Source organism: Podarcis erhardii, assembly GCF_964252035.2.
Source record: "Podarcis erhardii genome assembly, chromosome: 13".
Lineage (NCBI taxonomy): Eukaryota > Metazoa > Chordata > Lepidosauria > Squamata > Lacertidae > Podarcis > Podarcis erhardii.
Window position 1 is genome coordinate 34,969,528 of NC_138502.1, and position 22,377 is coordinate 34,991,904.

Here is a 22,377-nt window from a genome sequence, read left to right on the forward strand (position 1 = left end):
TACAGGCAACTGGTTCATAGCTGTCAACTTTTCCCTTTTCTTGCGAGGAATCCTATTCGGAATAAGGAAATTTCCCTTTAAAAAAGGGAAACGTTGACAGCTATGATCTGGTTGGCCACTGTGAGAACAGGACACTGGACTATTTAAATATTTTGCAGAATCTCAAGGTTATTCGCATGCACACATTCTTTCTCTGACATGGGAGGGTACAATCCTAAACCCAGCGGACAAGGCAGAGCTTATCGCTGACCAAGCTTGTGTGGAATGAGGCAATACTGCACCATAGGAAGCAAAGTCATGTGTGAAGCACCCTCCTCCAGTTTTCTTTTCATTAAAAAAAAAAATCATGTTCCTAGTCCCTATGCTTGCACAGGAAATTCTGAAAACCTCCCCATGCCCACCCTTTCAAAACTATGCTATCACCTCCTTTGTTGCAATGTGTCCAGTTGATTTATTTCTTTGGGGGGGGGGATTGGAAGCAAAACCAATGACAGAAAACTGTACCGACAAATGTACATATGGCGCACAAACTATTCTGAGCTTCCTGTAATCTGGATCTGCTTCATGGTTGGCTTTGGTCGGAGAGGGCTGTTTTATTCTACAAGCTCTTTACGTGCAGAGAAAGTCACAGCTTGCTCGCTCCAGGAGCAGGCAGTGAACCTACCTTTCTCAGAAGATTGATCGTCTGAGGTCAGCGTGAAAAGACAAGAGGCAGCAAAGTTAAAAGGAGGCCAAGGGGGGGGAAGTATTCCAAAGCGTTAGGGGCACGTGCTCAAATTCTGGCTCTCAGTGGGGAAGAGCCATGGTTTTGCAGTAAGAGAGAAACTGCTCTGTGTGTAAAAGATCCCAGGCTGAATCTCCAGCATCTCCGAGGTCAGTGTAGACAAAACTGCACTAGATGGACCAATAATTTGACTCGCTATAAGGCAGGTTCCTATGTTCCTAGTGTGCAAGGAAGACCTCTCAAACATGTGGACAGTTGCACGGGGAGATACCAGCAGCTTCTCGATGGTTGCCGTAAGTGCAACAGAGGAGGCTGTGTGTCCACATGGAACCACCAATGCTGGAGATCCTTGGAGTAACCTTCTCATGCATTTCAAGTACCGTATTTTTCGCTCTATAAGACGCACCAGACTACAAGACGCACATAGTTTTTGGAGAAGGAAAACAAGAAAAAAAATATTCTGAATCTCAGAAGCCAGAACATAATAATAATAATAATAATAATTTATTATTTGTACCCCGCCCATCTGGCTGGGTTTCCCCAGCCACTCTGGGCGGCTTCCAACAGAGATAAAAAATACACTAAAATGTCACATATTAAAAACTTCCCTGAACAGGGCTGCCTTCAGATGTCTTCTGAATGTCAGGTAGTTGTCCATCGCCTTGACATCCGATGGGAGGGCATTCCACAGGGCGGGCGCCACCACCGAGAAGGCCCTCTGCCTGGTTCCCTGCAACTTGGCCTCTCGCAGTGAGGGAACCGCCAGAAGGCCCTCGGAGCTGGACCTCAGTGTCCGGGCAGAACGATGGGGGAGGAGACGCTCCTTCAGATATACTGGACCGAGGCCATTTAGGGCTTTAAAGGTCAGCACCAACACTTTGAATTGTGCTCGGAAACGTACTGGGAGCCAATGTAGGTCTTTCAAGACCGGTGTTATATGGTCTCGGCGGCCGCTCCCAGTCACCAGTCTAGCTGCCGCATTCTGTATTAGTTGTAGTTTCCGGGTCACCTTCAAAGGTAGCCCCACGTAGAGCGCATTGCAGTAGTCCAAGCGGGAGATAACCAGAGCATGTACCACTCTGGCGAGACAGTCCGCAGGCAGATAGGGTCTCAGCCTACGTACCAGATGGAGCTGGTAAACAGCTGCCCTGGATACAGATTTGACCTGTGCCTCCATGGACAGCTGTGAGTCCAAAATGACTCCCAGGCTGCGCACCTGGTCCTTCAGGGGCACAGTTACCCCATTCAGGACCAGGGAATCCTCCACACCTGCCCGCCTCCTGTCCCCCAAAAACAGTACTTCTGTCTTGTCAGGATTCAACCTCAATCTGTTAGCCGCCATCCATCCTCCAACCGCTTCCAGACACTCACACAGGACCTTTACCGCCTTCACTGGTTCTGATTTAAAAGAGAGGTAGAGCTGGGTATCATCTGCATACTGATGAACACCCAGCCCAAACCTCCTGATGATCCCTCCCAGCGGCTGCATGTAGATGTTGAAAAGCATGGGGGAGAGGACAGAACCCTGAGGCACCCCACAAGTGAGCGGCCAGGGGTCTGAACACTCATCCCCCACCACCACTTTCTGAACACGGCCCAGGAGGAAGGAGCGGAACCACTGTATGACAGTGCCCCCAGCTCCCAGCCCCTCAAGACGGTCCAGAAGGATGTCATGGTCGATGGTATCAAACGCCGCTGAGAGATCCAGCAGAACTAAGAAACAGCTCTCACCTTTGTCCCTAGCCCGCCGGAGATCATCAACCAGTGCGACCAAGGCAGTTTCAGTCCCATGATGAGGCCTGAATCCCGACTGGAAGGGATCCAAATGGTCCGCTTCTTCCAGGCGTGCCTGGAGTTGTTCAGCAACCACTCGCTCAATCACCTTGCCCAAGAATGGGAGATTTGAGACTGGGCGATAATTGGCCATCGTGGCCGCATCTAAAGATGGTTTTTTAAGAAGCGGTTTAATAACCGCCTCTTTCAGCGGGTCTGGGAAGGCTCCCTCACGGAGGGAAGCATTCACCACCCCACGAAGCCCATCGCCCAGTCCTTCCCGGCTAGCTTTTATAAGCCAGGATGGGCAAGGATCCAGGAGGCAGGTGGTTGGCTTCACTCGTCCAAGCAGCCTGTCCACATCCTCGGAGGTAACAGATTGAAATTGATCCCACACAACTTGACCAGACAGGACTCTAGCACTCTCCCGCCCCGGCCCTGCTCCCACGGTGGAGTCTACTTCTTCCCGAATCTGAGCGATTTTATCTGCAAAAAAATTTGCAAAATCATTGCAGGAGAACATGTGGCCCGTACTGGGCCCCGATGTTACAGGTGGTTCCGCTAAATTGCGAACCACCTGAAAGAGTCTCCTGCTGCTGTTTTCTGCAGATGCAATAGAGGCGGTGAAGAAAGTCTTCTTCGCCGTCGCTATCGCCACTTGGTAGGCTCGACGTTGAGCTCTAACCCGTGTCCGGTCAGATTCAGAATGAGTTATCCGCCACCGGCGCTCTAGCCGTCTCAACGATTGTTTCATTGCCCTCAGATCCGTGGAAAACCACGGGGCTCTCCGGGCTTCATGCAATCGGAGAGGGCGCTTCGGAGCCAAACAGTCAATAGCCCTGGTTAACTCCACATTCCAGCGGGCCACCAGGGAATCGGCTGAAAGGCCATCAACATGGGATAAAGCATCCCCAACCACTCTCTGGAAACCATTTGGATCCATTAAGTGGCGGGGGCGGACCATCCGAATCGGTCCCACCTCCCTGCAGAGGGGATGGGTCGCGGAGAAGTCCAGTTGCACCAGGAAGTGATCTGACCATGGCACTTCTTTCGTTTCGCTTTTACTTAGTGTCAGATCACCAACATCCGTAGAGGTAAACACCAGGTCCAAGGCATGTCCGCGGCTATGGGTTGGGCCAGACTTATTCAGGGACAGCCCCATGGAGGCCATGCTTTCCACGAAGTCCCGAGCGGCCCCTTGTAAGGTCGTGTCGGCATGGATGTTAAAATCCCCTAGGACGACCAAGCTAGGTGTCTCCAGGAGAACATCCGCCACGACCTGAAGCAGCTCGGGCAGGGAATCCTTGGTGCAGCGGGGAGGTCGGTACACCAAAAGGAATCCTGTACTGCCCCTATTGCCCAACTTCCAGAACATGCACTCAGAAAACTGGGTCTTCCCAATAGGACGCCTGGTGCAAACTAATGACTTCCTAAAAATCACTGCAACCCCCCCTCCCCGCCCACATGACCTGGGTTGCTGTGCGTAAGAGAAACCTGGTGGACAAGCAGCGGCAAGGACAGGCCCATCTGCTTCATCCAACCAAGTCTCTGTTACACATGCCAGGTCAAGTCCTCCATCCACGATCAAGTCATGGATGGCAGTGGTCTTATGAATCATTGACCTGGCATTGCACAGCAACACTTTCAGGTCATGTGGGTATCCCTTGCTGATTCTAGTATTCATCCGGTCAGGACCAGACCCAGAGGCAGGGATAGTCCTCAGACAACGACTAAACCTGCCTCCTCTGTAATGACATGGTCTGGTCTTAGCGTAACTCCTCCTCCTACCCGTGATCACTGAGATCGGTTGTCCTAGTGCATTCCCCCCTGTGAAGCATATCCCAGCCATTTTGTGGGCTGGGGCCCATTCCCTGGCAGCCCTGACCCCTCCCCTTAAGAACTAAATAACCCCTTTAAGAAACAAACAAACAAAAAAAAAAAAAAAAACACAAATAAGACAATATAAACAAAAAACAATAAAAATTACAAAATTACAAAAACATAAAATCAAACAAATTCCCAGGCCCAATAAACATCCACCGCACCCCCCCCCCCACATACAAGAAATTCAAAATAAAAATTTTAAAACATTTTAAAAGCACTCTGCACCCCTCCGGCAGTAACAGCAACTGTTCTAGTGAGGCCCGTCAGGCCCCGCCCCAGGCCAGATGGTGAGTGGCAGGAAGGAGCAGGGCCCTCAGACACTCACACGCAGGAGAGTCCTCCTGGGCAGCAGAGTCCAGCAGTCCTTGTGAGGCCTCAGACCCCGCCCCAGGCCAGATGGTGAGTGGCAGGAAGGAGCAGGGCCCTCAGACACTCACACGCAGGAGAGTCCTCCTGGGCAGCAGAGTCCAGCAGTCCTTGTGAGGCCTCAGACCCCGCCCCAGGCCAGATGGTGAGTGGCAGGAAGGAGCAGGGCCCTCAGACACTCACACGCAGGAGAGTCCTCCTGGGCAGCAGAGTCCAGCAGTCCTTGTGAGGCCCGTCAGGCCCCGCCCCAGGCCAGATGGTGAGTGGCAGGAAGGAGCAGGGCCCTCAGACACTCACACGCAGGAGAGTCCTCCTGGGCAGCAGAGTCCAGCAGTCCTTGTGAGGCCTCAGACCCCGCCCCAGGCCAGATGGTGAGTGGCAGGAAGGAGCAGGGCCCTCAGACACTCACACGCAGGAGAGTCCTCCTGGGCAGCAGAGTCCAGCAGTCCTTGTGAGGCCTCAGGCCCCGCCCCAGGCCAGATGGTGAGTGGCAGGAAGGAGCAGGGCCCTCAGACACTCACATGCAGGAGAGTCCTGCATGAGGGATCGCTGCGCAGTGAGCACAGCAATCCCTCTTGCTGTTCTGGCTTCTGGGATAGCTGCACAGCCTGCATTCGCTCCATAAGACGCACACACATTTCCCCTTTTTAGGAGGGAAAAAGTGAGTCTTATAGAGCAAAAAAATATGGTACTTTGGCCTGCTTAACAACCGTTCTTCCTTTGTTGGACAACAGATGCTGCCAGCTGAGAGGCCCATGGATGGTTAACACTTTGTGGCCAATTTGCACCATTATTTGGACACGCTGTTCACATAGCCAGAACACCTTGAGTTCCCTGTTCTCTCCCATATCCTGCAAATGCTTCAATTCAGGATGAATTGCACACAGCAATGCGGGTTTTGGAAGCGAGTGTTTTCAGTTGCCCTAAATCAACTGAAATCAGAGATTAACGTGCCCGTTTGGCTTAAAGTTGGGAAGCAAAACTAGAAATGGTTTTTACATGGTGCATGCATCTCCCTGAGGCTTTTGCAACAGCCAATATTATTTTAACTGCAATATCTGATGGATTGGGGTGCATCAACAACAAACTCCAATGCTGCAAATCCTATAAAAACAAAAGTGTTAGTAGATAGGAATACAGTTGTACCTTGGTTCTCAAATGCCCCAGAACTCGTATGTTTCGGCTCCCAAATGATCAAAAACCGGAAGTGAGTGTTCTGGTTTTTTTAACATTCTTTTGGAAGCCAAAAGTCTGACGGGACTTTGCGTGGCTTCTGATTGGATGCAGGAAGCTCCTGCAGCTAATCAGAAGCTGCACTTTGAAAGTCGAATGTTTCAGAAAGCCCAGGAGAACTCCTGGGCTGAATGCCTGAGAGCCCCAGTCCTGCCACTCACCACCTAACCTAGGGTGGGGCATGATAGGCCTCATAAGGACTGCTGCTGTGGCTGCTGCCCATCAAGGACAGGGGTATTTTGGGGAAAGTTTTGTTGGGAGTTGTTGCTGATATTAACTTTTTGTATCTTTATTTTTATGTGGAAATTGTTCAGTTTGGTTATGTAGTTTTTAATGTGTTTTCTTTATTCTTATGACTATTTTGCTATATTTGTAATTATGTAAATCTTTTCATATTGTAAGCCGCCTTGAGAATTGTTTTAACTGTGGAAAGACAGCATACAAATAACATAATAAAATAAAATAAAATAAAATAAAATAAAATAAGTCAAATGGACTTCTGGAACAGATTCCGTTCAACTTCCGAGGTACGACTGTATAACCTCTGAGTAGACACATCTAGGACTGCACTGTTTAAGTGCAATTCAAGTGAATTATTTTCTTTTTTTAATAAATCATTTTTATAGATTTTTGCATATGTTTTCCAAACAAAACTTCATATCATCCTCATTTTGGCTATTATAGCCTGAGACTTCCATCAATCCTGTCTAGTGATTTTCAAATTTGCTATCTAATCTTGCATTTTATTATTATAATTAAGGCTTTTCCTTAAAACTTCATTTCCTAATTATTTCCTTCCTAAATCATTTTACAATAATTTATATAGTCCCCCTTACAAAACTTCTCGTAAACCTACAAGCAATGTTACATTAATGCAATTGTCTTTCAAATAAGTCAAGTGAATTCTAGATGTTTTTGTTCAGATGAGTATATCATGGCTTAAGTAGGCAATATATGAATTAAGTCTTTTCTGCATGCATGCAACCCTATGAGCCACAACCGAGCCAGGAAGTCTCTTTACTAACCACGGTTTTCCAGAAAACTGGGGAACTATTGTTACCCTGCTTCAAAACAATTTAGGATATTAAACGAACTTCAAAGCACGACTTAAGATCCCAGCTTCTTCCAAACCAACTTTGGTTTCCTCAGCTTATTATACAAAGAAAGGATTGTCGAAACACATTCAACACTTCCCTCCCATTATGGGGATTTTAAAGTGAGGAGGGCATAAAGGTACCGAAAGCTGTTAACATACTTACATTGGCATGGCTGAAGAGCTTTTGTGGGCATAAATATATGTACTTATTATAGCCGCATGAAAAAAGTCAATTATAATTATAATTGGTGTTATATCCATTCAAGTCGCTCAGTCTGCCTTGCGTTATATTCACCATGTAAAAAATTAATTGTATGAAACAATGCATTTCAAAATGTGGGAAATTTTTCTGCTAAAAAGATTCTACTTCCAGGGGTTATGCAATGCTTCGTTTTTAAACGCAAAGAAGTGCTGGGACTCAGGGCTGCCTGAAATCCAGATGTGCAGGGGGTGAGTGGAGATGGTCAAGGAAAGACCAGCTATACATTTGCAGTGACGCTGCCCATGTCTGTTGCATGCTGGCTGCAGGGCTGAGAACACAGGGCTACATCTGGGCATAAAGCAAACTCTGGGGTGGGGACTGTCCCATCTCAGCCCACGCTCCAAAAGTTCTCCAGAAGTTTGTGAGTCCCACGTGGGTCTCAAAGCATTCACGAAAGCAGTCATCACACCACACAGGACCAAAAAGACTGCTCCTACTTAATTCAGAGCCATTTCACCAAATCACTACTGAGACACAGTAGAGTGTGGCTAGCTTAATTCAAAGGATCAGGCAGGATAATAGCAGCAGATGCTCTAAACCTCTGCGGACCCTAGGCGTAGGGGCAGACTCCCCTACAAAATAATTTTTAATCGTCCAGAATCTTACACATATAACTTGCATATAACACATATAACTTGCATATAACACACACACACACAAAAACTGGCATGTGCAGAGATGGCAACTTCGCCATCTCGGCACATGCCCACCGCCACATGTGTGACATCACACATCACACATGTGTGTGATGTCATACACACAACATTGCATCATTGGGAGGAGGCCAAGTGAGGCAGAGCTTCAATACCAGCAGTCCCCTTCCTCTCTCACGATCAGCCTCTTTCCATGCCAGGAGAAGGAAGAGACAGTCACTGAAACCACGCCATGTTTGGGTCCGTGCTCAGCCTCCTCCACCCCCTCAACATTTGGAGGGCCCAGCCCCCCTCTCCAAAGATATTGGGAGGCCATTAAAAGCTTGACCCCCTTGAGCTGGCGCCCCTGAGCAACTGTGTCTGAACCTCCTTCGTCATTGGCTGAGCTGCTGTGATATCACAGCATGTCCGTGTAAACATTCTAACTGCTGAAAGGGAAGGGCCAGCCGTGGAATGTGGGCAATCGGAGCAACTCCTGGAAGGGAAGCAGAAGGTTGCCTAGAAAAGGAGGAACACCTCACATGCAGTGTCTTGACCATGGGTCAGCAAACTAAGGCCTACGGGCCGAATAAGGCCCAATTGCCTTCTAGATCCGCCCCGCGGATGGTCCAAGAATCACCACATGGATCGCCAGCGCACGCGTTCTTTCCCTCTCCCTTACATGGCGGCGCTTTTCTCCTCAGGGACGGAGCAATCTTGTCCCACACCGGGCGCCATGAGTCGACTCGCCCGCCTGCCTGTCTGCCTCAGCAGGGCAGCGCTGTGAAGGGGGCGTATGATGCCGGCTGACGGCTGCTGCATTTTCCTCCTGCTCCTCCTCCCTCAGTCCATCCTTCCTTCCTTCTCCACACCCCTTTTCCACGCTGCTTCCTCATGCGCTTCCTTCGTCACTGCCTGCCTCCCTCCCTCCCTCCTTCATTTCTCCCATGGTGTTCAGGCGGGTTGTTGCGGTGACCGCGGCCACCGCTTGTGGGTTGGCAGGCGGCTCTGTCTTCTTCTCTGCCTCTCAGGAAGCAGCAGCAGGGGGTGGGTAAAAGCTCCTACCTCCATCCGCAGCTCCTTTGCCAGGACTGCTGCTTCTGCCTTCGCCAGGCAACACAGCCTCCTAACCCGCCACAGCGCCTGGCTGGCTGGAGAAGCCCAACTGCGGCTATTGGGACGACAACTGGGACAGGTAAAACGAAGAATCTTCAGGCCTCTTTGTGGGCAGGCGAAAATCGTTCATTTCCCCCCCCCAAAAAAAAATAGAGTCCGTCCACCCCACAAGGTCTGAGGGACAGTGGACTGGTCCCCTGCTGAAAAAGTTTGCTGACACTGAGCAAGGCATCAAGTGCACAACAGGGCCTTTCTCACAGCCCACCAGATCTCCAGAAGAAGAAGAGTTTGGATTTGATATCCAGCTTTATCACTACCCGAAGGAGTCTCAAAGCGGCTAACAATCTCCTTTCCCTTCCTCCCCCACAACAAACACTCTGTGAGGAGTGGGGCTGAGAGACTTCAAAGAAGTGTGAGTAGCCCAAGGTCACCCAGCAGCTGCATGTGGAGGAGCAGGGAAGCGAACCCGGTTCACCAGATTACGAGTCCACTGCTCTTAACCACTGCACCACACTGGCTCTCAAGACAGATAGTGCCTTGGTCTTATGACATAATTGGGCTGCCCTGCTAAACTTACCAGGCCTGCATGGGCCCTGGCTGCGTGCACAAAGAATAAACAGTTGCCATTAACTCACAGAAGTGTGTGGAGGCCACAGCACAATAGGCTCTCTTTCGCAAAGAGCTACCTTCCCCATATTCCCTCTTACCTCCCCCACAGCGCTACACTGCGGCTGTTGTACCTGAATGGCAAGACACAGCCATGCTTCAGGCTCCCGGTGTCTCTGCACCTTTCAAGGAACGGCATTGCAAAGCCTCACAAAAGAAGCCCGGTTTGGGAAAGAGAAAGGAAAAGCCAGATGTAGTGGAAACACAAGCCACACTAAAGAAACGAGGGAAAGGTTTTGGGTTGACTCACAGAGAGGTTTTGTGACGCTTCTGGTGTTGTGCAGCGCTCCAATGGTCCTTCTGTACATCAGACGCCTACATGGAAAAAGAAAAACACAATAGTTTATTGTTTCGATTCAGAAAGGGGGCGGAGAAGAACTCAAGGAGAAAGCCTCAAACCAGAGAGCCGGAATGTGCTTGTTGCGCTCAGTTCCTGCTGAAATCAAACGAGATCAAGGGCCAAATCACACGTTACTTTGATCAGACTTTAAAAATCATAATCACCACCACCATTCGAAACTCCCAAAGGAGAGGGAAGCAGCTGTGGGGGGTCCTGATCCAGAACAGGTTCCTGATCCATACCGGTTTCCCGAATTAAGACACACATTGTGCATTTCCCCTGCTCCCCAAAAAGGGGTTTCTGAGCTTTCTACTGAGAAGCAGTTCTGAGTGACCAGAAACTGCCAGGTTCTCCCTCATCTATTTCATGGCTTCTGCTGCAGTGGGGAAAAGTAGAGACTCAAAGCTGCATCTGGGTGCTGGTGTGGCCATCAGCCTATCCTAGTTTTTAGATATAACGGTCCTAGTCTGGGCTCTCTAACTGGGCTCTCTAACAGCATTGCACTGGCTCAGTTACTTTCCCTGTTCACTTTCCTTCCAATGCAATGTACAGGAACCTCAGGGGGCCAAATGAAGCTCTCCAATCACCTCTGTCTGGCCCTTGGAACTGACTCCGGGCTCCCCCTTTCCCAGGCCGCAACCCTCTCTAGCCCTGCTCCAACACTCCAAGTACTCAACTAAATCTGTTTCCCAAACTTGGGTCCCAAGCTGTTTTTGGACTACCAATCCCATCATCCCTGGCCACTGGTCCTGCTAGCTAGGGATAATGGGAGTTGTACTCCAAAAACAGCTGGGAAGCCAAGTTTGGGAAACACTGAACTAAATCTTTGCATGAGTGCGAGGATTAGCACTAGAGGAATGGGGTTTCCTCCCCTCCTTGCCCTAGTGTGTGCTTTCTGGAAGGTTGGGGAAAACTGCAGAGCAGATTTAGGGGGCATGCAGGAGGAGGAGAGGGGGAGAATGTTCTGTTGTGCAAGGAGAAAGCCTTGCGCTGAGAGAAGATTCAGATTAGCGCTGCACCAAATGCAACCCCAAGTATTTTCTCCAGGCTCAAATGTGACCTTGAACTCTGATAAATGTATCTTGCTTGCCTGGACAGAGAATAGTGTTTGTGTGCATGTGTGCTTGTAGGCAGGCAGATCTACCTTATGGTACAAGGGTAAAAAAAACTATACATTTGTTGCTCCACCTGCTTTTGCCTCTGGCTCTGCCCACCACTCGCCGGTGGCCCTCAGAAGGTTACCCAGGTGGGAGATGTGGCCCTTGAGCTGAAAAAAGGTTCCCCACCGTGCTGTAATAAAGAATTCTGCTGCCTGTTCACAGAACCATTCCTCCAGGGTACTCCCTTTCTCAACTGTAATGTACCTTTCAACGCATCTCTCCCTTTCCTCTTAAAGAAAAAGAAAAAGCAGGTACAGAAATCTTGAATCTTCTGGTTGTTCCTTTCCATGGTGTGCCTTCGCAAGAGATGGGTCACGTAGAAAAGGGAATATGCTGACCGCATAATCAATAGCTTTATATCTTGTTCCAATAAAATTATCTTGATGAGATGAGATGAGGTCTTAATCCTGCCCCCCCCCACCCCTCATTCGGACAGTCACTCCAGAAGGCTATCCTGGTCGATGGTATCGAAAGCTGCTGAGAGGTCAAGAAGAATTAGTAGGGACATTTTTCCTTTGTTTCTCTCTCGACAGAGGTCATTGTACAGGGCGACCAAAGCAGTTTCTGGGCCAAAACCCCAGCATCAGTAGCGTGCATGGGTTTCTACAAGGCACGTCCCTACCCCCAAGGTCCTTGCTGTCTAAAAGAGGTGTGCATCAGGGATGCAAAGCAAGGAAGGATGCTGATTCCAGATGGAGTCTCTTGAGCTTTGGGCTCCAGGTGCAAGCGTGACTCATCGTTTCATGCACCATTCGCTGTCCAAGCTTACAACAGCTCTACTCCCACTACTGCACACAGTCCAGTCCTGCACCACTGTGCCCCACCTCCAACCATCTCCTTGATGCTTCTCAAAATCCCTCATTCCTTGACTCCCCACCATTGATTCCACACCCCACGTCCCTAGTACATTAAAACAGCCTCTCTTTAGGAAGAAGAATGGGGAGCTTTCCTTGAGAGGGACATGGGTTGCCTACAGCTGGAGTTGGATACAGATCCCATCCCTGGATCTGTTCTGTAAGTTATTATGATGTAGGAGCTGGGAAACCCCAATCAGAAGGGTCTGAGGATAAGGAAGAAGAAGAGCACAGCGTGCAGGAATTATCCCCAGAAGATGCTGCTCTGCCATAAAAGGGGGACACCATCTACAGCAGGGGTCAGCAACCTTTTTCAGCCGTGGCCCGTCCACCATCCCTCAGATCATGTGGTGGGCTGTACTATATTTGGGGGGGGGTGAACGAATTCCTATGCCACACAAGTAACCCAGAAATGCATTTTAAATAAAAGCACACATTCTACTCATGTAAAAACACCAGGCAGGCCCCACAAATAACTCAGAGATGTGTTTTAAATAAAAGGACACATTCTACTCATGTAAAAACACGCTGATTTCCGGACCGTCTGCGGGCCAGATTGAGAAGGTGATTGGGCCGCATCTGGGCCCCAGGCCTTAGGTTGCCTACCCCTGATCTACAGCACCTGAAAAAGTCACTCTGTCCTTCTTTTCGGACTTGTATTTCTTCACTCTCTGTGGAGCAGGAAACCCCCTAGCTCTGCCAGAGTCGGTGCCTAAGAGCAGAGCGCAGCTCCTTTAAAGCCTCGGGCCAGTATACCTGAAGGAGTGTCTCCACCCCCATCGTTCAGCCTAGACACAGAGATCTGACTCTAAGGGCCTTCTGGAGGTTCCCTCACTGCAGGGAACCAGGCACAGGGCCTTCTTGGTAGTGGCGCCCGCCCTGTGGAACACCCTCCCATCAGATGTCAAGGAAATAAACAACTATCTGACCTTTAGAACAGTGTTTTTCAACCACTGTTCCGCGGCACACTAGTGTGCCGCGAGATGTTGCCTGGTGTGCCGTGGGGAAAATTGAAAAATTCGAAAGATTTTAAAATAAAGTATTTTATAATTTTTCATATTTCTGTTTACTTACTAGTTCATAATAAAGTAATTATAAAATACTTTCTTTGTGTTTATTTGATTCCTATTCAAGAGAATTACTTTATATATAGTCAATATAGGCACAGAGTTAATTTTTTTAACATTTTCTAATGGTGGTGTGCCTCGTGATTTTTTTCATGAAACAAGTGTGCCTTTGCCCAAAAAAGGTTGAAAAACAATGCTTTAGAAGACATCTGAAGGCAGCCCTGTTTAGGGAAGTTTTAAATGTTTGATGGTTTATTGTGTTTTTAATATTCTGTTGGGAGCTGCCCAAATATTATTATTATTATTATTATTATTATTATTATTATTATTATTATTATTATTTAAAGCACAGTGGGACACAGCTAGAAACCCCAAGCTGCATGCAGGCCATTTCAACCAGGGATGGAGAACGCTTGGAGGTTGTTGGACTCCAACTTCCATCAGCCCACGCCAGCACAGCCAATGCTCAGAGTTGATGTGAACTGCAGCCCAGAGATGAACCATAGGACCAAGAGTTAATTAATTTAACCCCCCTGTGGGTTACAACTGCAGCTAGGATTCTCTGCACACAAAAAAGGAAAGAAACAGAAATACCCACCCAATGAAGAATGGACAAGCAAGCTGATGCAGAATTTGCAAAATTAACAACTAAAATAAGAGAACTTAATGAAGAAGGTTTTGTGGAAGAATGTGAGCCCCTTTCAAATTATTTAAAGAATGATTATTACATGATGAACAGCAAGCAGAATCTGAAATATAAGCAACAGAAGGGTTTAAAGATGACAGAAGTTTGGTTAAGGTTTAAGAGATAGAAGAGAGCGTGCAGCAGAGGGAGAGGAACAGAAACACCATGGAAAAAGGGGTGGGAAGTAAAAAAAAAAAGGAGAAAAGGGTTTTTATTGTATATTGAAATGTATGTGTGAAATTTTGGGAAACGTAATTTTTAAAAATGGGGGGACGGACCCTGTGGGCTCTCCTGACATGCTGAAGCAACATCCTGGCCAGCTGCATATAGCTGTTGTTGTTGTTGTTTAGTCATTTAGTTGTGTCCGACTCTTCGTGACCCCACGGACCAGAGCTCGCCAGGCACTCCTGTCTTCCACTGCCTCCCGCAGTTTGGTCAGACTCATGTTTGTAACTTTGAGAACACTGTCCAACCATCTTGTCCTCTGTCGTCCCCTTCTCCTTGTGCCCTCCCTCTTTCCCAACATCAGGGTCTTTTCCAGGGAGTCTTCTCTTCTCATGAGGTGGCCAAAGTACTGGAGCCTCAGCTTCACGATCTGTCCTTCCAGTGCATAGCTTGGAGCTCTCCATGGTCCTGCTTTCATGCCTAAGCTCTAGGCAGGTGCAGGAATTCAGACCTAAGACTCAAAACTGGCTTGGTTTGAGTCATGTGCACAGCCTGTGCATTGGCAGGTTTGTTCAAAGGGCAAGAGTCCAAGATAAGCCAACAAAAAGCTGGCTTCTTACTTGGATTCAGAAGGCAGATGGGAAAGTCTAGAGACTCCCAGAGGGTATGTGGAGCCAGGGGCAGGTGTGAGGTTGGAGCCCTGCCACAATGAAAGGAACCACGTGAGTATACGCTGTGAGCCGTGTGGCAGGGCCATGGCAAGGACCTGCAGAATGCACAGCAGTGATGGTGGGGTGAAGAGCTTGTTTGGGGGGGGCCAGGACTAGCATGCCCCAGTTCCACCCCACCCCAGCTAGGACAGCTCTGGGAACAGGCTGCATTGGTCCTCTTCCTTGGTTTTCATTGTCTGCAGCCACTACAACTGTTTACGTTGCTGCAGGCCGAGGGAAGGAAGAGCTGTGCAAGGACTTGGCACGCAAGGGAAACGGTGTGATTTAAGGCAGAAGGCAGCTGCTCTGCCGCACGCAGAACGTTTGTTTCTATTACCATTGATTCGTTGTTCCCTCCTTTGCACTAAAAATCAATTTTTAAGAAGATAAAAATTCATAGTGGCAAGTCACATCTTGCCTTTCAGAGGAGATGGATCCTTTTTCCATTCTAAGCCCTTCGCAGCTGCTGAGAGGCTTAAGAGAGAAGAGAAATTTGGTGCTGGCGATAACAGTGTTAAGATTTGCACAGGTAGCTGAGAGGATCAAGCTCATCTCATACAGGGCCTTTGAGACTCAGATGCAGAATTTGCTGCCTTGCAAAGAACAGGTGGGGAAATTGTGGTCCTCCTGATGTCTTTGGACTCCAACTCCCATCAGCCCCAGCCAGCATAGCCAATGGTCAGGAATGATGGGAGTTGTAGTTCAGCAACATCTGCAGAGCTACAGGTCCCTGATCACTGTTGCATAGGATATAGCAGTGTTTCCCAACCTTGTGCCTCCAGCTGTTTTTGAACTACAACTCCCATCATCCCTGACTAGCAAGACCAGTGGCAAGGGATGATGGGAATTGTAGTCCAAAAACAGCTGGAGGCACAAGGTTGGGAAACACTGGGATATAGCACTGTGTGTGTGTTACCTCTCTTACGAACAGCTAAGATTATGCTAAACAACTATTTAAAAAGAATATTAAACCACCACAAGGAGTAATTCATAAAACATTAAAAGGAGTAATTCATAAAACAATCAGTGGAATTGAAACAAGCATGAAGCAGCATTAAAGTGACGTAGGGGGGTCTTTCAAAGCCCAAGAAATTAAAAAGCTCTTTAGTAAAGGTGAAGGGACCCCTGACCATTAGGTCCAGTCATGGCCAACTCTGGGGTTGCGGTGCTTATCTCACTTTATTGGCTGAGGGAGCCGGCATACAGCTTCCAGGTCATGTGGCCAGCATGACTAAGCCGCTTCTAGTGAACCAGAGCAGCGCACAGAAACACCGTTTACCTTCCCATCAGAGCGGTACCTATTTATCTACCTGCACTGGTGTGCTTTCAAACTGCTAGGTTGGCAGGAGCAGGGACCGAGCAACGGGAGCTCACCCCGTCGCGGGGATTCGAACCGCCGACCTTCTGATTGGCAAGTCCTAGGCTCAGTGGTTTAACCCACAGCGCCGCCCGCATCCCTTAAAAAGCTCTTTACTTGGTACCAAAGCAACATAAAGGCAAGTCTCCCTAGGGAGACACTACTAAGAACATTTTTTTCCCCTGGACTGAACCATCAGTTGATGCGGACGCCTAAAGACGACCCCCTGGTTAAAAGATCTTGGAACAAACTTCGCCAACCCGATCCCCTTCAGACAGTCCTCAACACAGCAAGCCTCAACCACCGTTTAATACTGCCTTGAAGAGAAACAATGGTTTGTACAAACCATAGTTTGTCACATTTTGATGAAATGGCCAATTATAGTTTGTCACAGACTAGACGCAGTAGCTCCTCACCACCACTTCCCCTCTCACTCAAAGGAAGGGGAGGAAGAAACATGAGAGCTTGAGGTTCATCACAGATTTGTTCTCATAACAGGTCACTATGGTTTGTCATCACACCTGCACAAAGTCCATGGTTTTGCGCATGCTTTCTGTTACTAGCCCAGGCCCACAGACACACACAACTGACCAACCTTTCTTGAAACTGCTTTGAGGGGATCAGCCCTGCCCGGAGATTCGTGTCGCCCACACGTTTGGCCTGCCACCACGTCGGGTCGTCTTGGCTCACCACCTCCAAGATGTGCCTTTTCTGAAATGGCAGCCCGGCCTCCTGGCATGGGATTGCTTTATCCTCTTTTGGGTTGTAGGAGAAGAGGGCTCTCATGAACACCTGGGAAGGAAGGAACATTACATCCAGAGCTACAGGAGAAAAGCTGCAAATTTTTGTATCGTCCACATGATGTAGCACTCTCCAATTATTAAAAAACAAAATGAAATAAACATCAATGGTTCTTAAAATGCCTGGCCAGAGAGGGAGAACGTATATTAGCTGCCCCCCCCAAAAAAAATTCACAACACCCATTCACAACATGCAAATTTGTGGGGCCATTTCCGTTATTAAAAATATTTTACATGAATAATGTTGCCTTTGGGGTGGGCCTAAAGCAGTTAAAGTGGTTTTAGAGAAAACACTTACCACAGGGGAAGGATGGTGACTTGTATAATAATAATCATCATTATCATTATCATTATCATTATCATTATCATTTATTTATACCCTGCCCATCTGGCTGGGCCTCCCCAGCCACTCTGGGCGGCTCTCAACAAAATATTAAGAACATGATAAAACGTCAAACTTTAAAAACTTCCCTAAACAGGGCTGCCTTCAGATGACTCCTAAAAGTCAGATAGTTGTTTATTTCCTTGACATCTGATGGGAGGGCGTTCCACAGGGCGGGCGCCACCACCGAGAAGGTCCTCTGCCTGGTTCCCTGTAACCTCACTTCTCACAGTGAGGGAACTGCGAGAAAGCCCTCGGAGCCGGACCTCAGTGTCTGGGCTGAACGATGGGGGTGGAGACGTTCCTTCACTTTCATTCCCTACCTCTGTTTCCCTTCAAGAATGGTAGGTGTATAGGCCTCACCATGCTGAACTACAATTCCCAGCATCCCCTGACCTTCGGCCATGCTGGCTGGGGGCTGATGGGACCTGGAGTCCACCAACACTAGGAAGGCTCCATATTGCTGTGTGACTTTTTAAAGGAAAAAATGTGTTTGTTATGGTGGCGGCAGTTTTTCTTACATTGTTTTTCCCAAAAAAACCCCACCTTGCAATCTAGAAAAACCAGACAATTTAATGCTAGTGCCATTCTAGGAATATTCTGGGGGTGGACATTGGGTGGACAGGGAGCTGTTAAGAAGTTGAAGCAATATCTTTAAAACAGTCAAAGAAAAAACGGAATCTGCTACTGCTAGGGGGCAGGCTCACACAAGCCACAGCAACACCGCTGTCTCCCAACACCTATGTTCAGAAGAATGTCTGAACAGACCCAGAGTGTCCTCGTATGTTGGCAAACTCCCTTACCTTGCTTTCCTTCAGGCGATCTTCTTCTTTGACAGCCGGGATTATTTTCAGCGTTATCGACCCCTGGGACTGCGCCTAAGAGAAAATAAGTCTGCGCTGTCATTTCTGTGGAAAACCAGACGACGTCTGCAAACACTGCTTGGGTCACTTTGACGCTCGATAGGGACACTGAAAATTGGCATACAGAGAGGCGGGCTGTTGGCCCACCTTGTGAAGTCTTATCGACACAGACCAGTATCGTCTCTCAAAGGTTTCAGCAACGAACCATTCCCAATTCTTCCCGGAGACGTCAGTGGCTGAACCTGAGACCTTCAACCTACAAAATGTGCGTTCTGCCGTTGCGTGACAGCTGTTCCCTGAAAGCAACGCATTCCTGCGTTTCACGTTTCTAGATCTCAGTAGATGAGTCGGGGGCGTATATGACTCGTCAGCAAAAGGCAAAAGATTTGTGCAAGAGCTGAATGCTGAGGTGTCAAAGTATAGTGTTGTCCCCAGCGCAGGTCCAATTCAGAGAAGACCCACTGCAATTAGTGGATCCAAGTCACCCAGGCCAATTTACTGCATTGGGTCTACTCTGAGTAAGTCGACCACTGGATGCAACCCACGGCCATCATTTTTAACGGAGGGGAAAAGAGGGAAATTAGAAATCAGTGTGGCATACTGGGTAAGGTGGTGAACTGTATCAGGGAGTCTTGGGTTCGAATTCCCGACTTTGCCAGGACGTTTTCTCTGGAAGCCTTGTGCTACTGACTCTTAACCCAGCTAGCCTACCTCTCAGGGTTTGGAGAACAAAATGGGATGACATCCTGGAATTCTTGGAGGAAAAGTAATGTGACAGACAGGTTAGGTGGCATTTTCCCTATCATTTCACAGCTTGGAGTGGCGATACTTTGGATTAAAAGCCACGCCAGCAAGTCTTTGACCACTATCCGATTTTATTTCAATGGATTCTCTGCCTGGCCTGCTTTCAAAGCAGATCTCCACCTTTGTTAATATGGTGCTTATGATTACATTTGGTTGGGGCGGCTTTGGCTACCCTCTGCCTACCATGAGACTCAAATGCTGACGTGCGTGTAACCTGCAATTTGGTTCTGTGATTTGCATCCTAACTTTTTCCCCTTTGCAGGAAAAGGCTGCAGCTAATTATTGATTGATTGATTGATTGATTGATTGATTGATTGATACATATCCCACCCATCTGGCTGGGTTTCCCCAGCCACTTTTGGTGGCTGCCAACAGAATATTAAAAACACGATAAAACATCAAACGTTAAAAGCTTCCCGATACAGGGGTGCCTTCAGATGTCTTTGGAAAGTCAGTTGTTTATTTCCTTGACATCTGATGTGAGGGTGTTCCACAGGACGGGTGCCACCACCAAAAAGGCCCTCTGCCTGGTTCCCTGTAACCTCACTTCTTGCAGGGAGGGAACCACCAGAAGGCCCTCGGAGCTGGACTTCAGTGTCTGGGTTGAATGACGGGGGTGGAGATGCTCCTTCAGGTATACTGGGCACAGGATATGCTTTTGCTTGCAAAAGGTTCCATGGTTCAGTCCTCAACATCTCTAAGTAAGGCTAGAAAAGGCTCCCACCAGAAACCTTGGAAGAGGTGCTGCCAGTTAAGTGTGGACAGTACTGAGCTAGATAGAGCGATGATATTAACAGCTTCTTAAGCTCAGAATTTAGTACCAGCTGCAGGAAACAGCACCTTGTCAATCTCCTTTCTTTCTTTCTTTCTTTCTTTCTTTCTTTCTTTCTGGTTATTGTTTGGCACTTCAAGCTATTTTCAAGATGACTAAATTGCAGTGAAGACCAAGAAGAGGGGGACAGAGACCAGATGAATTTTTTTGTATATTCGTGGTCAGCTCATTATGGAGGATAAAGCTATCAGTGGCTACTACCAGAGTCAGACCAAGATGTTTAGGAACCTGAAGCAGACCTCAAAATGGTGCCCATCTCCCTGCCATGGAAAATCTACATCAGGAACAAGAAATAAAGACACTGGGATTTGCTGCCCCTGTTGATCCTGCCACCTGAGGCAATCGCCTCACCTTGCCTAACGGGTGGGCCGGCCCTATCTACCACCCACAATAACAATGTTCTCCTTCCATCGTCAGAGGCATATGGTCAGTTGCCAGGAATCACAAGAGGGGAGTCTGCATGGGGCTTGATCCAGAAGGCTTCTCTTATGTACTTATGACCCTTCGCAACTAGCAAACGCAAAGGGGAAAACCAATGCACTGAACAATCCAATGTATGTTCAACTGCACCATTTCCACAGGTTACAAAAACCAGCTCGCCTCGACACAGAACGTGGCGTTTTTAGAACAGATAACACATCCCCTTGTCAAACAGTGTTGGAGTTTTCAGGTTCGGCTGTTACATTCTGAACGGCAATAGGTATTTTTCCTGGGTTCTTTTTGTCCCGGGGTTAGGGTGGAGGAGACAGACAGGTTTTTTTGTTTTTATGTGTGGGGTTTTGGTATTAAAATCGCATCTTGCATGCACCATATTCCCAGAGGCTGCTAAAAGCAGACAACTGCCGCGAGGCCTTGAAAAGAGAGAAAACCGCAGGAAGGCCTCTTTGTAACCTGAAACTCTTCAGCAGAGCTTAAACGATTCTTAAGTGCTTGAATGAGGTTCCTGAAAGTTACAGGTTCCCTTTGTTGCGGAACCTGGGGAAGGGAAAGAAAAAGGCACTTTCCCCTCTTGGACTGAAAGAGAGTTCTGAACAGTTTGGCTCCCTTTCCTCACAAGACTCTGAGAACATTAATTGACCCATTCAAAAGTATCATTCCACTTTGCTGTCTTGTTTCCATGCTAGGTGGTAAAAGATGAAAGGATGTTCCGCTTCCCGTTGTGGCACTTAGCTCATTTCCCAGCTCCTTCAAGTAGCAAGTGTTCAGACAACCTCTTTATGTCACACTGCAAAGCATCGCCTAGATTATTAACAGCACACATTTTTAGGCCATGCTGCATCGCAGAATGATAAATAGATGTGAGGTGGGGAACCAACCGCATCATTGTCAATGCAAAAGTAAATTCTATGGAGCAGCTTTGATGGGCCATCAATCGCTTAGACTAATCAATTTGGGGGGCGGGGAGAAATCAACTGAATGATTAAAGTTAACAAATTAAAATTACCGTAATATGGCAGCATAGTTTTCTTTAAAAACAATGATACAGTCATACTCATGTTACATTTGCTTCATGTTACGTTCTTTCAGGTTACGTCCCGGGGTGACCTGGAAGTACCGGAAAGGGTTACTTCCGAGTTTTGCCGCTCGTGCATGCGCAGACACGCAAAATGACGTCATGCGCATGCGCAGAAGCACCGAATCGCAACCCGCACGTGTGCAGATGCGCCGCTGCAGGTTGTGCTCTTTTCATGTTGCGATCAGGCCTCCGGAACGGATCCCGTTCGCAACCAGAGGTACCAATGTAATTATAATACAGTGGTACCTCGGTTGTCAAACCATCTGTTCCGGAAGACTGTTCGACTTCCGAAACGTTTGACAACCGAGGCGCAATGAACGGTCGGCAAATTCATTTGAGAAAATTGACCATTGCGCCTCGGAAGAAATCCAACTTCCGAGGCACATTCAAAAACAGAAGCATTTACTTCCGGGATTTCAGTGTTCAAAAACTGAAATGTTCAACCAAGGTACCACTGTATTTTTACAAAACCCTGTAGATGGGAAGCCCTTTCTTCATGAGAAGGAAGGCTTTTTCTGCTCTACCTGCTGTGATTTCACAACTGCCAATTGACTTAAAATATATCTTCCTTGCCGATTGTTCTACAATATCACAGAATCATAGAATTGCAGAGTTGGAAGGGACCCTGAGGGTCATCTAGTCCAACCCCCTGCAATGCAGGGATCTCAGTTAAAGCATCCATGACAGATGGCCACCCAACCTCTGTTTAAAAACCTCCTAGGAAGGAGAGTTCACAACCTCCCAAGGGAAACAGTTCCACTGTCAAACAGCTCTTACTGCCAGAAATTTTTCCCCTGATGTTCTCATACTCTACTGGATAGTTTTGTTGTTTTAATACAGTGGTGCCCCGCAAGACGAACGCCTCGCAAGACGGAAAACCCGCTAGACGAAAGTGTTTTCCGTTTTGGAGGCGCTTCGCAAAACAAATTTCCCTATGGGCTTGCTTCGCAAGACGAAATGTCTTGCGAGTTTTTCCGACTTTGTTTTCCTTCCCCCCCTTTTTCCAAGCCGCTAAGCCGCTTATCAGCTGATCCGATAAGCCGATAAGCCGCTAAAAGCCGCTAAGCCGCTAATAGCGCTAATCCGATAA

At 48.0% G+C, this 22,377-nt stretch overlaps 1 protein-coding gene across 5 annotated transcripts in view; it reads right to left on the reverse strand.

Moving 5' to 3' along the window:
- The window catches only part of MPP3 (MAGUK p55 scaffold protein 3), an 86,981-nt gene that overhangs the window by 32,347 nt on the left and 32,257 nt on the right, over positions 1–22,377 (reverse strand). For 4 of the 5 annotated variants that reach the window (XM_081837903.1, XM_081837904.1, XM_081837901.1 and 1 more), the window contains exons 9-12: positions 18,076–18,150; positions 16,686–16,882; positions 10,003–10,067; positions 665–685 (exon numbers count right to left, since the gene is read on the reverse strand). In XM_081837903.1, coding sequence (XP_081694029.1) covers positions 665–685; positions 10,003–10,067; positions 16,686–16,882; positions 18,076–18,150 — 358 coding nt within the window. The remainder of the gene's footprint in view (positions 1–664; positions 686–10,002; positions 10,068–16,685; positions 16,883–18,075; positions 18,151–22,377) is intronic. The other variant, XM_081837905.1, reaches the window with a different exon arrangement.